This window comes from Antechinus flavipes, chromosome 2 (genome assembly GCF_016432865.1).
Source record: "Antechinus flavipes isolate AdamAnt ecotype Samford, QLD, Australia chromosome 2, AdamAnt_v2, whole genome shotgun sequence".
Classification (NCBI taxonomy): domain Eukaryota; kingdom Metazoa; phylum Chordata; class Mammalia; order Dasyuromorphia; family Dasyuridae; genus Antechinus; species Antechinus flavipes.
The window spans coordinates 671244758-671263645 of NC_067399.1; the positions used below are offsets into that span (position 1 = coordinate 671244758).

Below are 18888 nucleotides of genomic sequence, written 5' to 3' on the forward strand. Positions count from 1 at the left end.
GATGTCCATTCTTGGATTCAAAGAGAGTCAGGAAATTGAGACACATGCTCCTTAGAAGGAAAAGTAGGGCAAATTTGCACAGCATGCTAAAAAGCAGAGATATCAACTTGTAAGCATAGACTTGTATAGTCAAAGCTCTGGTTTTTCTAGCGTCAATATATGGCAGTGAGAGTTGCACCAAAAAGAAAGGAGCACCACAGAATTGACTCGTGTGAATTATGTTGTGGAGAATCACTTGAACAGCAAAAGAGATCAATTCAGTTAATACTCAAAAAAAGATTTCAAACTATTCACTAGAGTCAAACTGAACTCTTTTAGTTTACTGAAACTAAAACTTAAACATTGGCCAAATGGTGAGAAGATGCAACTTATTGGAAAAGTCCCTGATATTGGGAAAGATTGATGGCAAGAGAAAAAGGGGATGGCAGAGAATAAGATGAATTGATAGAAACATGAACATGAACTTGAACAGATTTGGAGAGATTGATAGAAGGACCTGGGATGTTATGATCCATGGCTCGTGCAGAGTTAGACACGATTGAACAACTGAACAATAGTGCAAAATCAGTTCCTAATAAATGCTTGTAGATGAGTTTCAAAATCCCTTCTAGTTTTAAATCTGTGATCCCATGATCTATTCCAAAATAAGTAGTAGTAGTAGTAGTAGTAGTAGTAGAAGTAGTAGTAGTAGTAGTAGTAGTAGTAATGGTGGTGGTGGTGGTAGTAATGATAATTAGTAAACATTTATGAAATACCTAATGTGTACCAGGTACTGAATATACAGATACAAAAAAAAAACTCTCAATATCTGCTGTTATTGTGATGTTCGGAACACTATATTAGAATCTGAGAAGAAACATTAAGCAGAGAAAACATAGTGTCTTGTCTAAGGAAATTGGAGATTAGCAGGACATGATTGGTGCCCTTAAATCCCATTCCTTCCTTATTCTCATTAGGAGGACCTTGGCCTAGTTATGATCCCTATTCTCTTACGACTATTTGTCATTTTCCATGATTACTGCCTACAAGAATAATCAGCTTTCTTAAGTCATAAAAGGCTTCCCTTAAAGTTTTCACACCACCTAGATACTTATTAATCTCACCCAGATATATATGGATATACATGTGTGAATATATTTGTGTGCATACATGGGCAAATACATGCATATATATGTACATATGTGCATGTATGGATGTGCATGCGTATTCCATAATCCCATGCTGTCTTCTCTATATAGTGTTTCCTTCATTGACCTTTTTGTTACTGGCTTTGGTTAATTAAAGTTGTTAAACTACATGATAACAACTATAACTCTGTTTTTTTAATCTATCCAAACACACTGACTAAAATCAGTTCCCTAATGAGCAACAGCTTTAGCTCTATGTAGCTTCTAGCTTCATAGGATGCATAGTCACTAATAAGAATAACTTAAGTCAAAGGACATTTCCTTAGAAGATGTACAATTCAACAAATAACTTTTTTCTTTCTTATTGCATCAGACAGAAATGGTTGAGAATGAACAAGTACTTTGAGCCAGTAGCCAGTTTCTTTTTTCCTAAAAAAAAAAAAAAAAAAAAGATAAACATCATTATAATTCTCTGTCCATGGTCCTGGAAGCATTTGACTGTTAAATATAGCTGTCCTTTATCCTTACTTGGTAATGAATACCTGTTATTGCATAGTAATGGCTCTGGAAGTAGTGGTAGGGGAAATGGGGTCATGTATTTGGTCAGTAGTTGAGATACTTTATAAAAGTAAGACAGAAGGGAAATAAAGTAAAATACTGATATTTCTGTAAGCTTTATAAGAGGAAGGGCTGTTTTGTTTTTGGCTTTGTTTCCTCAATGATTAATTGGTTGGTTGAGGAAATGACTGAGGAGTTACAGCAGGGATGAAAAGCTAACATTTCTAAATGAGAATGAATTGAGGGAGTGGCTGGATGGCAAGGATTATCTACACATACCTTGTTTAAGTTAGAACTTAGAACCTGAATTAGAATGAGTGACCTCAGTCTGAATCACAGTACCATTCTCAATAGTTTCTCACTGCACAGTAAAGTGTTTATACTCAACTTGTATAACTGCTTATCTAATCATATTCAAGTAGAATCTCAAGTTTTCTTGGTTAATACAAGTCCTATCTGGAGTGTTATCTAGTAGGACCAGACTAAAGAAAGTAATTCATAAAATCATGATTACATTGTTCCAAGAGAACATAATGATAAATAAATGTAAGTATTTGAGATATGTAGATTCATGCAAATAATATATATAGTTAATTTGCTACTATTGTTATTCATAAGATAAAAATCATATAAGAAGTAATTAAGATAAAATCTCTTGAGTGATTATGAGAATAATTATAATGGCTCATAGATAGGCATTACTAACAATGTGCTGTTAAATTGGTATGCTATTTTAACTGGTTATTCTTCATAAGTAGAGGCTGAGTTCATTTCTGTCTGAGGCAATACATGTATTGAATATTTGTAATCTACATTTCAGTTCCTTGGATCAAATCCCCATTTGCCCCACCCTAGTTGATTCTGCTAATGGTATTTGCCATAATCTTACTTTCACACCTAATTCAGTAAGATTTTATATATGTATATGTGTATATGTATGTATGTGTATATATATATACATGTATATACATACATACATATATATATATACATATACACACACATATATATCCATATATGTATATTTTTTTATTTTTAATTTATGGTATAAAACAATAGCATCCATAACATAGTATAATTTTGAAAAAGGATTCCTCATGAAGCTAGAAATCTAATAAACATTTATTTCTATTTTTAAAATACTGCGAAATATTGACATAAATGGCTTATTCCTTATATTTAGATAAAAACCATTTATCTAAAACCAATGGCCATCATCTGCTTATAAGTTTGTCCTTGTCATACTTAAGAGAAGAGTAATATATAATAGTGTACTGGATGTAAATGCACATTTTTCTTTTTATTTCTCACTTCAAGAGCCATTAATGAGAAATGAGTTTCTGGGAAAACTTCAAGAAACATAATTAAACAAACTGATTCTATTCCTTTTAAAACAAGACTATGGAAATGGAACCTAATCCACAGAGAATTGAGTGAGGGACTCATAGGTGTGGCAGACCCAGATGGAACAAGATCATGAGAGCTGATTATTAAATTTCAGTGTGAACATTTACACCTCAGAAATTTGCAACCACCACCAATTAAAGCTTGATTTTATATAGTTTTATTAATTGTCTAGACTTCAGAAAGTGACAGAGAAAATGGTAACAATACAGATTAGACTGAAAAGGTGACACATATATTTTCCCCTAAGAGTTTTAACAAACATTTTTCAACATAACCTTATATAAGATGAACTGACATATTTTGGAAGCATTAGATTACTAAGGTAATATGATAGAGTTTTCTAGATTTCTAGGGGTTAAATGGAAGCAGTAGTAGAAATCAAGTCTACTTACTTAAATTCAACAACTCTTTAAGTGTCCACAGTATTCATGGGACCAGAAATCTAATCCTGGAAGGGACTTCATAGGCCACCTAATCCAAACCTCTCACTTTACAACTAAGAATATCAAGAACGAGGAAAACAAATATGCTTTCCCTCACTTTCATTCACTCTGTAAATGTCATAGATGGGATATCGAAGGCACATTCCTAGTCCTGAGAATCTTAGCATGACTACAGATCCAAGAGTCTATCCACTATACAAAATATCTAACATTTAAAATTACCAAAAACGAGAAGTTTTTTTTTTCCTTGTTTTGAGAAGGAAGAAAGTTGCAATGAACTTTAGCAATTCTCCATATCTGTAGCATGATGGCTTGATATGTTTTAGCAGGATTGTGACATATCTGGGAAGGATAGTACATAGATCTGTGTCCTTCAATGAGATAGATTGTATTTTGCTCATTCCTGATACCTGAATTTGGAAGGCATAAATCTGTCTGGAAATCCTGAGCAATATCATTATCAAGACATTATATAAACTGTGACATATTTAACATGTATAAGACTGCTTGCCATCTTGGGGAGGGGATGGAAGAAGGAGGGGAAAAGTTAGAATAGAAGTGAATGCAAGGAATAATGTTGTAAAAAATTACCCGGGCATGGGTTCTGTCAATAAAAAGTTATAATTATGAAAAAAATAAGACATTGTATGAAAATTTACAAATCAGAAGTCTCTGATAATTTTTGGTTTTACAGGGGGGAAAATGAGTTCAAAAAGGACATAGAGTCTTTATTTGTGGTATAGAGAGAATGGGAATAGAGAAGAAGGGATTCACTTAAGAAATATAAGAAATAGATTTAACAGGACCTGGAAACTGAATAGGAGATGTGTTGAAAGGGATGGGAGGAAACATAGATAAAATAAAAATAGAGGAAGAAGGAGGTGACATCACCAACAGAAACAGCAAAGATGAAAAGAACATTTTAAGGGTTTGGTACTGTAATCTTCCTGTTTCTTTGTATACTTCCAGTAGGGAGGTGACAGAACCAGATATTGACAAAGTTGATGAATTTAATCTCTCCAGAAATCTAATATAGGAAAACTGATATTTTACACCAATACTTATTTAAGAAGGTCATCACCCAAAATGTTCCTTTTTTCCCCCTGATGCATTAGTACAACTAAAGATATAATCATATATACATGATTAATGCAAAGAGGGAACAAGGTCAATAATAATTATAAGCTAGGTTTTGCTATGCATCAAGGATGATTCCTTTTGGGAATAAATAGAATGTAGTTAAATAAGCCTTTTTGAGAATTTAATGAGAAATCAATGGAATAGATCTCAATCATAGAACCAGAGGGTGCTGCCACCCACTTTGTTTGATTTGTCTCTACAATTCACTTCATCTTAGACTATGGTTTTCCCAAAATACCATAATGTCCTTCTATATGGGCTCTCTCACACCAAATTCTCAAACATTAGGCTTTTTCATCCAGTGCCTTTTGTTGGTGATCTTCCAATATCTCATTCAGTAATGTCCTCATCTACTAGGTATTGCCAACCTACTTTCTAATAGAAATGACTGCAATATCAGCAGTCACAATTCAGGCCTCATAACATGATGTTGATTACGAGGACAAGTTAAGTACAGACATATCATTATAAAGTTGCAGCTATGGCTATTTATTGCTTTGATGTACTACAAGAGGGAAAGAAATGTGTGATTTTTCTTATTAACAATTTTAATTAACTTTTAATTGATTTCTAGGAAGATAAATGGTTTCATTACAGCATCACACACTGAGCACCTTTGCTGGATATTAAGCATCAATACAAACTTCTTGACAGTACTGCTGATAAAAGATTTTATTTTGGGTTATCTTGCCAATTGTATAGCAATTCACTTATAAAACCAAACAAACATATGGCCTCATTCCTCTAGTCCCTGCTGCCCAGCTTACTTAGTCTTCTTCAGTGTTTCTTTTATTAATGTTGAGATTTGCAAGAAAGAATCAAATATCTGCTTATAATATTCACTCAGATCCTATAGTTTACAATCTTGAGTCTTTCAAAGCAGTCACTATGATAATATAAATACTCCTTTCCCATAATTTAGCATTGAATAGTAAGGAAATCTCCTACCTTGTGAAACTGAATGGGGGAATTACTGAAATTGATTTTGGGGAAGAGAAGGCTCAAAAATGCTGCCACAGGAAAGAGGGAGCCAGAGTGTAGAACTATGAGCAAATGCAGTGTTACATCAAAGAAGGTTTAGACTGACAAAAAGAAAAAAAATTCTGGTAATTAAAGCTCTTCAAAAGTAGAATATACAATATATTTCGGAGGAGATGGGTCATATCTTACTATCAGTCTTTTTTATTTTTAAATATATATTTTGATAGCTTTATTTTTTATGTCATTTGGATTTTCTTCCTCTCAGTCATTACTTCTTAAAATATTTAAGTTTTTTTTTTAATTTATTGTAGCTTTTTATTTACAAGTTATATGCATGGGTAATTTTACAGCATTGACAATTGCCAAACCTTTTGTTCCAATTTTCTCCTCCTTCTCCCACCCCCTCCCCCAGATGGCAGGTTGACCAATACGTGTTAAATATGTTAAAGTATAAATTAAATACAATATTAGTACACATATCCAAACAGTTATTTTGCTGTTCAAAAATAATCAGACTTTGGAATAGTATACTATTAGCCTGTGAAGAAAATAAAAAATGCAGGTGGACAAGGGTAGAGGGATTGGGATTTCTATGTAGTGGTTCATAATCATCTCCCAGAGTTCTTTTGCTGGTGTACAATTCACTGAGTTTGAAAAAGACGGTTCAAGAGAAAGTTCATTACTGTTCTATTGGAGCTGATTTGGTTCATCTCATTGTGGAAGAGAGCCAGGTCCATCAGAATGGATCATCATATAGTCTTGTTGTTGAAGTATATAATGATCTCCTGGTCCTGCTCATTTCACTCAGCATCAGTTCATGTAAGTCTCTCCAGGCCTTTCTGAAGTCATCCTGCTGGTCATTTCTTACCAACAATAATATTCCATAATATCCATATACCACAATTTATTCAGCCATTCTCCAATTGATGGACATCCTTACTATCAGTCCTAAAGCAAAGATCGTCTCATCACTTGTTCGAGATATTGTATAGATGGAATACATGTTCAACTATGTTTTGGATCCTATTGTCTCTAAGGCCCCTTCCAGCTTTGAGATTCTATAAATCATGATGACCAGATGAAAAGAACTAATTGTAATGAATCCCTACCTATAGTATTTCATTTAAGATTTCCCAGGGGAGTAATGTCCATTTGTCTTTATCTATCTATCTATCTATGATAAAGGTGGGATTATGAGCTGTATCTGGTAGCCTATATCTCATATCCCTCACCCTTCCCTGTCAAACTGGAAAACTAGAAAGGACATTGAGAAAGGTAATAAACTGACAAACAGTATGTAAACTATGACATGTTGCTCAGTTGTTTGTTATTCAGTTGTTTTTCAGTCATGTCCAACTCTTTGTGATCCCATTTGAAGTTTTCTTGGTACAAATGCTGGAATAGTTTGTTATTTCATTTTTTAGCTCTTTTTACAGGTGAGGAAACTGAAACAAACAAGATTAAGTGATTTCTCCAGTGTCACACAGCTAGTATATGTCTGAGATTAAATTTAAACTCAGAAAATCGAGACTTCCTAACTCTAGATCCAGCACTCTATTCATGTAACTATGTAACTGCTTTATGACATACATGGGTTGAAAAAAAGGATTCACATGTATTTAACCCAGATGGATTGAATGGATGTGGTAGCTATCTGAAATAGTTAAAAGGACCAGTTTTTAAAATTGATATTGATCCTATTATGAATGTCTTAAGAGTTTATGGGAAATATTATGGGAAAAACACTTCTCTATGAACTTTATTGTTTCATCATCCTAAAACTAGTTTTGAGACCTTCTCACTTCATTATGGAATTGTCGAATGGCAAAGGAACATCCTCTTCATGGTACAATGTGTGAACTGAGTTTGATGGTGCAGTAATGTCCCTTCCATCTTGAAGTCTATAACATTGTAGATCTGAGAATTGGGAATGAAAAATAATGAAAATAAAATAAAATGAAAATAAAACTGAAAGTCCAAGGACATCAGTTTGAATCTTAACTCTGCTATGTACTACCCCTGTGATCTAGAGTAGTTCACATAAGATTTCTTAGTGGGGTCATGTCCAGTTGTCTTCATCTAGATCTTGCCATCTTGCCACAGAACCCAGATGGTTCCAGAGGAGAAAGCAAGACTGTTGACTTCACACATCCCTGAATTATTACAGTCCACTTCACTTGAAAGCCATGATATCACCTCCCTAAAGTCATGTTTTTGTTTTTGTTTTTTTTGAGATTGAAGGACAAACATCAATCAATCATTATACTACTCAGATCTTAACTATTCGAAAATAGAATTAGCAATTTCATGGACTAGTGACATTTTTTAGAGGAAATGCTCAAGGAGAGCAACTGGATGACCACCTAGACCTCTCAGAGGATATTGTAAAAAGAATTCAGGGAAGAGCAGAACTAGATTCAATTAGAAATTCTTTGGAGATTTCAAAACTTTATCCCTGCTCTGCATACTGTTTCTCATCCACTTACGTCCCTTGGCTCATTTCCTTCCCCAAACTCTCCTGAACAAAACAAACACAAACTCTAATTAAATTAAACCATCCCAAACCCCTCACACTAATATGAACATATGGAGTGATTTTTTAAGCACTGTTTTTCCTTAGCTAGAATGTTTATTTTTTTCCATCATAATCTGAATATTGTCACCCTGATATGCAGTTTGGAAAAGATGGTTCAAGAGAAATTTCATATCTTTACATTTTATACCCTCTTCTCCATTCTTGGACAATATAGTATCATTAGAAGTTTCTATATTAAATGCTCTATATAGGGAATTAATGGAGCTAGCATGACCTAATGGATTTTGAGCTATCCTTAGAAAATATTAAGCTAGGCTGTGAATTGTGCACCACAAATAATTTTTTAAGTTATAGAGCAGTTTATGTTACTCCTAAACTTGCAAACATTTGATGGTATTCCCTGACAGTATAATAAAATGAAAACTTCTTGTAATGTAACTTAAGGACCTTCATAGTTTTGCTCTAAATTATCTTATTTCATACCAAACACTTCTGGATTCTAGATAATATTGACCACTAATCATTCTCCCAATTAAACATTCCATTTCCTAACTAACTGCATTTGCATTGATAATTCCCCTTTCTGTACTCCATCCTGATTTCTGCCTTTCATAATTTTATCTTCCTTTAAGACTTAGCATAAGGGCTATCTCCTGCAATTCATATTTTCCTAGGGAATTTTTATCTCTCATTTGCTTACATCCTAGTCTATGTTTACATCCTCTCAATGGAATTGCTCCCTAGCCTTGATCACTGAATGGGTGTTGCCTCAGTCAAACTCAGATCTGTCAAAGACTTTAGCTTAAAAAGGCCAAGATCTCCCATTTCATCCAGAGTCATCTCCAGTTATTCTGATCTCTATCATGCCAGTGGACCCAGATTACTTTGAAGGGAAAAGTAAAGCAGGTGACCTTGCACAGCCCTCCTCACTCAAATCCAATTCACTTGCATGTCTTGGTATTGCCTCCTGAAATCATGGTCCTCTTTGAGAATGAAGGGCAAACATCAACCCAGTGGAATAAAGTCTCTGAAAGTAAGGGACTGCATTTTGTTGCTTTATCCTCCATGCACTTTACCTTGTATACATTAGACACTTGTAAATGTTTAATTAGAATTGAATCTTCTGATATCTTCAGCATGAGAATTTGCTTTACTTTGCCATCCAGCAATGATTAGCACAATGCCTGGCACATAATAGATGCTTCATAAATGATCTTTTTTTTTTAATAAATGATCATGAATATATGCTCTGAAATTCATCTCCCAATTTCAATTTCTATTGAGATATCAGGTCCCAAGAAGATGACCACTAAATTTCCTTAGAGATGTTTGGTCCGTCCTGAGAGACTGAAGTTAGGGTAGGTTGACTTTGTAGTAAATGGGTCCTCATGGTTGGCTACATGGTACAGTGAAGAAGAACTGGGAACTAATGTTGAGAAAGCTCATATTTTTTAGTTCAAATCTGATCTCAGAGATGTACTAGCACCATGACTTTGGCAGATGCCTCCATTTCTCATCTGGAAAATGATCTGGAAAAGGAAATGACCAACCACTCAAGTATCTTTGCCAAGAATACCCCAAATGGAGTTATAAAATGTCAGACATGGCTGAAATAACTCAACAATAAAGGAGCCGCCATTGGTGTGCTTCTTCCATGACCATCAGTTGATAGAAATTGGTCAATAAACTCAATTTAGATTTTAGAAAAGTATATTTATTAAGGTGGTAGAAGAAGAGTTGGCCCTCAAAAGTCTATGATACTATCCCCCTCTCCCCCTCCCCAGTAATACAGGGACACATAAAGATCCAAGTAGTTAGTAACCTCATAGCAATTCTAAAAAAAAAAAAAGAAAGAAAGAAAGAAAGAAAAAAGAAATTCAGGTCAACTTGATTTATAACATTCAAGGATTCAAAGTTATCTATAAGAATGAAAGAATACAATTTGATCAATACAGTAGATGCTTAGTTCAATGCCTATAAAAAGGTCTACAGCTGAAGAAATTTGATTAAACTTCCTGTTGAGATGGTTTGTGTCATAGACATCATAGAACATAGAATATCAAAGCTAGAATTTCCACTTAGAACATCACATTTCAAACACAGTATGTATTGTAAATCAACTATGCTCAAAATATAGTTTGTGAGCCATAAATATCCCCAAGACCCTTTTATCAGGTCCACAAGATCAAAACAATTTTGATAATAATATAATAACATTATTTACCTTTTAAATTCTCTTCTTCTTTCAAACCACATATATGTTTCTTTTATATACTTTGACCAAAACAATGCATAACAACAAATTTAATTTATCTTTCATTAAGATGAATATTAATGAAATTTGCAAAAGTATATAAAACAATGCCACTTTTTTCATTATTGTTTTTGTAATTTTTAATTAAAAATTGTGTTTCACTGTAAAAATGATTTAAAAATTCATTTGTTAAAAAAGTATAATTTTATGTTATCAGATCAAGAATTTATTATCTTTATTTTAATTAAATTAATAAATATTTAAATGTTGGTTTTCATTTATAATAAACAAACATTGACTTATGCAAATCACAAAAAATGGCACATTGGAGCTATGAATAATTTTAAAAAGTAAAAGTTATTCTTAGAGAAAAGATTTTAGGATCTTTCTCTTAGATCATAAACTATTCAAACTGAGAGGTACCCATTGAATACTGACAAAACTTAATATGTAAAATACCAGATAGGGGACATCTTGGAACATAGATTTTCAGAGTTAGAATAAACCTTAGAAAACAGATTATTAGAGCCAAAGAGAATCTTTGACTATAAGATGCTGAAGTTGAGAGGGATCTCAAACATAGAATAAAAAAACTCTCAGCTGGAAAGGAATTTAGAAGGCATAATAAAAAAATACCTGAGCTATCAAGAATCTTAGAACATGGAAAGTCAAAATGGAAAGGTACTTCAAAACACAGAACATAGAAAATCCAGAATATAATAACTTTAACAGTCATCTCACTTAACTTCTTCATTTTATCACCATGGAAACTATAGTCCAGAGATGTTGAGGGAATTCATTGAATAGTTTATCTTTTAAACTAATGTATCATTTGATTTATCTCAATTGATATGCTATTTGATTTCATTATATCACTAGTTTCACTCACTGTTTCTTCCTCTTCAACTGACTGATGAACTATTTGACTAAATGAAGTAAAGCAATTATTTCTTCTCAAGGCAGAATCCAGGAAAGATTTTGAAATGAGAAAAGGCAATTGCTTGTACCATGTCTCCTCATTGCTTTTTATATCATTTATTTTCCTCACCTACAGTTTCTGTCCCATTTCCCCCCACCATGTATGAATCATGTAATTCTTCCTCAAAAGACCTTATTCTCAATTAATGAAATCCATGTACGTTATTAGCTATTATCTATAAAATGCCCTTAAGGGACCCTTAGTAAAGTCTTCTTGTTGTTTCTTTCCTTCCACCATCAAAAGAAATGAATCATTTATAGAAAATTTTATACATGGTATAATAAAAAAAGGTTCAGAAACATTAGAAGGAATCCCATGTCAGCCTGGATAAGTTTAAGAAAGTCACTACATTTCCTCTCTAAGATTGTTTCTTCATTTGCAAAATGAAGAAATTGACTCGAAGGTCTTCTCAAAGAGTGGATCTTAGGGCAAAGATTTTAAGACTGAGACACTTCTTAATTGATCGTCTTTCAATTATCTATAAGATTGTGTCTGATCTATTGTATGTCACTACATAAAATTATCTGAATTATCAATCTACCCCATGAATGTACATTGTGTTCACAATGTCTGTGCAATACACCATGGTCTATGAAAGTGGATGAAGTGGCTTTATCATAGTTGCATGTTTTTGGCTCAGCAGCTACAAAATCAGCCAGCCAAGTGCCTTGTTTTTCTCCCTTTCCTTGGCACCAGTTACACATAATTATCATTTCACAGCTGTTAAGATTGATTCCAGTTATTTTGAAGAACTACAACATAGTGCCTTGCAACAAGGAATGTTCTTGAATAACAACCAAGTCTATTTTACATTCACTTAGTTGAGTTTTAGATGAGAATAATTATTTATCAGAATTTTTCTGTTGGGAGGATATTTATTTGAGCCAAACCTCCATTTGATTCAAAGTGATTATTGAGTTTCAAGTTTTCAGTGAAACATAAACTGACTCTCCCATTTCCCTTCTCTGCAACTATTCCATGTGCTAAAGGTATCCACCTGAGTTCTTGAAGGTTTATGATGGCGGGACACTCAATGTCAAATCTTACCAGAGCTCGCAAATGATATCAGTTTCAAGTTCCAGACCACTGATGTATCTTTTCCTGGTACCAGCCTCGTGACATTCAGAGAGATTAATCAATGTCAACTTGGCTAGTGGGAGAGGATAATTTTGATTATAGAAATTCACAGAGACTGTTGGTCAGAATGAAATTGGATTATAATCAGAGTTAAAAGAGGAGCAACTCATAGAGGAATCTACAAATCTTTTGAAATTTTTTAGTGTAAATTAATTATAGTCTCTAGAAATAATCAGCAGTGATTTGGACTATTTATTATGTCCAAATCTAGGTCTTTCTCTTTTCTATATTTGCAATACTTAGATACTTGCCATCTTTTTTTATCTTTACCATCAAAAACTACACATTGGAATACCTGTTTCTGTACAATGAAAATAACTCTTGCATCAATTCAGTGATAGCAAAGGGACTAGACTGGCAATTTTATAGATACAAGAAACTCCCAGTATTTAATATTTTCAACTAAGAAGGTCAATACCCTTTTTGGACGTTCTCAAGTCTTGAGCAATGCTTAGAGCACTATGCAATAAAGGAATTGACCAGGATTATGTGATATAGTATTTAGCAGAGGAGAACTTGAAGGCAGTTCTTCCTGACTTGGAGGCCAGCTTTCTCTGTATGTACTGTCACCAATTCCTAAATATATAATATTTTATCAAACAATTGAGGGCAGAAAATATGGTCTCTAACTTTATGAAGATTAGAGGCAATACCACACTAAAGTTCTCTCTCTGAATTTTATGTCAACACATATCTAGTAAACATACAGACAATTGAATTAAAAAACAACTTGCAAAGTGTATACATCATATATGAGCATACTTCTGTACATAGTTTAAAGGGAAAGCACAGTGATGGGAAGGATGAGAAGAAAGGGTGTAGACAGAGCACAAATATATCTCTCACAGATAATCTCCAATTAGTGAAATAAACCTTTATCATAGAGGTAAGAACTCAGGAGCTATTTGAAATAGGTTTCTATAGTTGGATATTTTCAAACATCCTTTTCCTTCTTTTCCCTTATCTCCTTTTAGTGAATTTCTGCCTGTATTTCTTTTCACCTTCATCTTCTTTCACTTCTTTTGTTCTATGACATTTCCTTTTAATTTACAGGATAAACAGAATAGCTAGACAATCATCACGAAATGTTAATAGGATATTCTTGCTGACAGAGCTCAGCATTTAGGAAGAGAAACATGGTGAGTTCTTCCTAGGAAGATACCTGAAAAGCAAGCTTTATTGTTCCTAAAAAGACATTTGGTAAATCCATAAAGATAAAAATTGCTTTAATCTTGAGGATTTTCTCCTTACATTAAGCTTACAGGGAAATTGCATGGAAAAATAGATGCATAAATATGTTTGAGGCTAGATAGCTCCAAAATTGGAGAGGAAGAGATCAAAGGCAGGAAGTGAATTTCCTTGAATAAATCATTGTAAGTATTGTCTGGAAAGGTTTATTTCTATAGTAAATTATAGTTGTCCCATTTCAGCTGTTTTTCAAACATTACAATAAAAAGCAGTGGGATATTTTTTGATAATGTGTTTTGTTTCCCATGGTGTATATTCTAATGCTAATTACTTTAAAGCTACTTTATTAGCTATTATTATTACAATATACTCTATTACTGATGGTAATTATCAATGAATAATTCCACAGTTTAGAGATCTGTGATTTCATATGTGTTTTTATTTCTTCGTCTGGTATACACTGAAATCTTTCAATTGTTTGATAACTAAACTAAACTTCTGTCATCAATACTTCATCATCTTATAGCTATCCTAAAGGTGAAATCTGCTTTAGAAGATGAGAAATGGATGATCTTTGACTTCATGGAATTAAAGGTCTAGATTGCATATAGTTTGTTATGGTAAAGATAAATTAGATTCATTCTGCTTGATTAGGTGTAGTGTTCTTCTCTTCTCTTAAATATATTCATTTTCTGGGAGCAGGTTTCTTGGGGAGCTTCTGGAGGCAGTCTTAGTTTCAGTTTTGATCAATAATCACACCAAATGTAGCCAGCTGTTAAAAGTTCAATCCTTTATTGTCTCCTTCAAAATAGCCTGGTTAGCTTTCCTGGGTTCCAAGAGCTCCTGTTGCTAGTCTTTTGTCTCTGCCAGCTTCAGCCTCTCGCTCTCTCTGAATCCAAAGCCTCTCAATCTCCCCAACTGCATCCTGACTGAGGCTCCAAGAGCTTCTAGTGAGCTTGTTCTTTTATATGCTCTTTTAGAGGTGTGAACTCAAAGGTGTCAATTCCTCCTCCAAGAGTGGGATTGTAGGAGCTGTGACTTGTGAATCTCCTGGACTTGTGAATCTTACAGAACTCCAATGAGTAATAAACACATTAGTGAACCAGAGAACTGCTAAGCACGATGCTAAAATTAGACGACCGACTTAGTACCTTGTAAGAATCCTAACAATTAGGGAAACCACAATCAGGAGAAATTGGTAGAAATTGCAAGGAGGAAGTCTTAGGCTTGTTGTAAAGAAAAACATCCTTATAATTAGTGCTATTCTAAAGTGAACTAGGTTGGGTATCTTTGATTTAGAAGAATTTGAGCAAAAGATGATCACTCTTTGGAAATGTAGAAGTAAAAATTGATACTTGAGAATAATTTGGATCGGAAAGCCATTGGAGCCCCAGACAACTCTCAAATTTATTTTGTTTAGTTCTTTGAGGTTTATAGAGTCCTTTTAGAATATTGTATTTCACTGGTTCTGATATGGACACACACTAAAAAGATGATAGAATAAGAATTGCAATAGATAATAAAGAACAATTTAGCTTATATCACAAGTTTAAGTCATCATTATCCCTGAACTATGAAATTCAATGTCATTCTGTATTCAATTTATTATTCAGGTTTTTTTAATAATGTATATTAGTGTGATTATGATTATATTTAGTTGGTTTTTATTGTTTTCTCTCAGAAAGTGAGTACTTGAATAGAGAGATACTTATTCAAAGGCTAGTCTATGTTCTATTAAATAGAACCACATATTTTCCCTTTTTTTTTCCACCAGATGTATGGCATACAGCTATAATCTTTGCTACTAGGGGTGGCAGAAACTAGTGGATCTCACAAGGTAAAGAGTTCTGAATTGCAGTAAGCTAAACTGATAGTTTGTCTGTAATGTCTGGCATCAATATGGTGAGATCCTAGAATCTGAAATGGCAAATCAGCAAAGTTCAGATAATGGGTCAAAGATACAGGACTGATCAGTAGTGGGAAAGTAGCCAGTTAGTGAAGTAGTTAAAATTCTGCTTCTGGAATCAGGAATACCTGAATTCAAACTTAGCCTTATATACTTCCTAGCTGTGTGGTTCATTTAACCCTGTTTACCTCAATTTTTTTCATTTGTAAAATGAAAAAAATTGAAAATACTTCTGATATCTTTGCCAAGAAAACCCCAAACAAGTTCACAGAGTTATATAGGATAGAAATAACTAAACAATAGTTCAATGTCCTTCCAATCAAAAGTAAAATAATTAAAAAATAACATTTTCCCACATTTAATTAATATACTAAATGTAATATAAATAATTTGTAATAATTTATGAGCAATTTATCCATGAAGTCATTTTAATCTCATTGTTTCTGATTTCATTTAGGCCACAGATCCAGATGCTGGCATAAATGGTCAAGTACACTATAGTCTGGGAAATTTCAACAATCTTTTTTGGATCACTTCAAATGGAACTATTTACACAAGAGTTAAACTTAACCGAGAAGTAAGAGACTACTATGAACTCGTTGTGATCGCAACAGACGGAGCTGTGCATCCCCGGCATTCGACCTTGACCCTGGCAATAAGGGTCCTGGATATTGATGACAATAGTCCTGTTTTCACAAACTCTACCTACACAGTTGTTGTTGAAGAGAATCTCCCAGCAGGAACCATCTTCCTCCAAATAGAAGTATGTGAAAGAAATTACACTTTCTTAGCCCCCCATTAGTATGTCTCTAGCTAAGTAGTTCATTTTTCCTCTTAAAATTTATTCATAGAACCCACATATGGAAGAATAAAAAAAAAAAACTTGGGGGCAGCTAGATGGCACAGTGTACTGGCCCTGAAGTCAAGAGAACCTGAATTTAAATCAACCTCAGACACTTAAAGGCTGTGTGACTCTGGTCAAGTCACTTAATACCAAATGTTTCACCCAATAAAATAAAATAAAATTCTATTAATGGATTATTGAAAAAATAAACAAAAAGCTTGGAGAAAGACTATGTCAGTCAATCAACACAGAATCACAAATTGCCTACTATGTGCATATTCATGTGTATATGATAGAATATATTATTAATTACATTAGTTATATAATATTATATTTATTCTAATTTATTCTTTTTGAAAACATGTTCTCAGATTTGTTGAACTTGAAGTTGAGGGAATCTTCTCCTTCCTTGTATTTCCTTCTTTTGGATTCCATAGAGCCTTTTAAAGTTCAGTCCAAATACTGCCTCATACAATATACTTTTCCTAATTGCCCTATTTTCTAATTATTTTATTTTATTTTACAAGGCAATTAGGGTTAAGTGACTTGCCTAGGGTCATACAACTAGTAAGTGTGAAGTGTCTGAAAGTGAATTTGAAGTCATGCTTGGACCAATGCTCTATGTACTGCCCCATTTAGCTGGCCCCTCCAAAAAATATGTATTTTCATGTTTTTTTGTTTGTTTGTTTGTTTGTTTTACTTAACTCTGTACATAACCCTTTCTTCATCCCTCATGATATAAAATCCTCCAGGGAGGGACTTATCCTAATATCTGACATATACAAGACATCTAATGAAGGTATATGGAAGTTAATTGAACAATTTATTTTTTAATGGAATTATATATGTTGAAAAAAACAAAGAAAAGAGAAACTGAAATTATAAGCTTCCTGTGGTTTCCAGTGCAATAGTTTTGGTTGCTGTTGTTATTTATTAGTTTAATTTGTAACAGAGCATTTGTAGAAAATGTATTTTTTTCTTTCCCAAAAACTACAGTATGTCATTCCTTCAGGGAAAGGACTGCTTTGTCATTGTTGTTACTGTTTTGGTGTCCTTCACATCCACACAGTACCTAGCATTTATTAAGCTGGTGATTAATAAATGCTGGTTAATTGAATGAATGAACAACTGAATGGTTGTGTAGACCAGCAGCCACAGCTCTAAAATCCTACTTGACTTGCTTCTGCATCTGTTTTATAGGTTAAGAACTCTAATCTAAATGCTGTTCTATTTGCCATCATTACAGGCAACCGATGTTGACCTTGGTGCCAATGTTTCCTACCGGATTCGAAGCCCGGAAGTAAAACATTTATTTGCCCTTCACCCTTTCACCGGAGAACTGTCCCTTTTGAAGAGTTTGGATTATGAGTCCTTTCCAGAGAACGAAGCCTATATCACTTTTCTTGTGGAGGCTTTTGATATAGGAGGAACCATGCCCCCAGGCATTGCCACTGTCACAGTGATCGTGAAGGTAAGGAAGAGATAGCATTCACTTGAAAAATTCGACTTGAATGGACATATCTAAAAATCAAAGTGTTTGGGCAGGTCACTGTATTTTTAATCATTAGTGGGGTTTTTTTTTTCCCATTTCATAAACTTCTTCTTTGTTAGTTTTCCCATATGTGATTTTTCTTCATTTTTCCAGCAATTATTAGTAGTGTTTAAACTATACTTTCCACTCACAAGTATTTTTATTTTTTCCCTCTATAATCAATCCTGTATAAATACAGGAAAAATTAAAAAAAAAAGAATAAAAGAAAAAGTATAGTAAAAGGAGTTCTTTTAAGTCAGAAAGATTTGAGTTCACTTATTGCCTTTGACAGACTGATTATATGATCCTGAACAGAACCCTTAATTTCTAACCTTAGGCAACTTTTTAAAAGACAAATTTACAGAACAGTTCCTATCAGGCCCATTGGTCATGAAATGGCAAAGCAAATTAAGCTATATGAATAGAATAAAATGTGGCTGCTGTAAGAAAGAAGAATGATAATGGTATAAAGTTTAAGAAGTCTGAAAAAAAAAAAAAAACTATGGTAGAAAAAACTGTTACCAATGCTAAAATATGGAAGATGTGTGGTTTGTTCTATTCTTTCACTTAGAAAAATATCCATTTAAATAGATCTAGAGGATCACATGTTTTCAAGGAGTTGGGATGAATAACAATCCTTTGAATGTTTCCTTTTTCATTATGTTTAATTTTACTGCTATATTCTTGGCACTTGGTAGGGGGCAGGAGTTATTTGGGGAAATAAATAATATAACTTTCTCTGATGTATATGAGGGAAACAACATGTATATATAAGAGATCCAAAATAAAGAGAAGAATCTGAGGACAGGATCATAAAAACCTAGAAAGGGGGTAAAGAAAGTACCTATAGGAGCTTA

The 18888-nt window shown here is 33.5% G+C and overlaps 1 protein-coding gene across 1 annotated transcript in view; it reads left to right on the forward strand.

The window, feature by feature from the left end:
• The window catches only part of PCDH15 (protocadherin related 15), an 859006-nt gene that overhangs the window by 603711 nt on the left and 236407 nt on the right, over positions 1–18888 (forward strand). Inside the window, exons 18-19 of the mRNA XM_051973865.1 lie at positions 16114–16419; positions 17747–17971. Of these exons, the coding sequence (XP_051829825.1) occupies positions 16114–16419; positions 17747–17971 (531 nt within the window). The remainder of the gene's footprint in view (positions 1–16113; positions 16420–17746; positions 17972–18888) is intronic.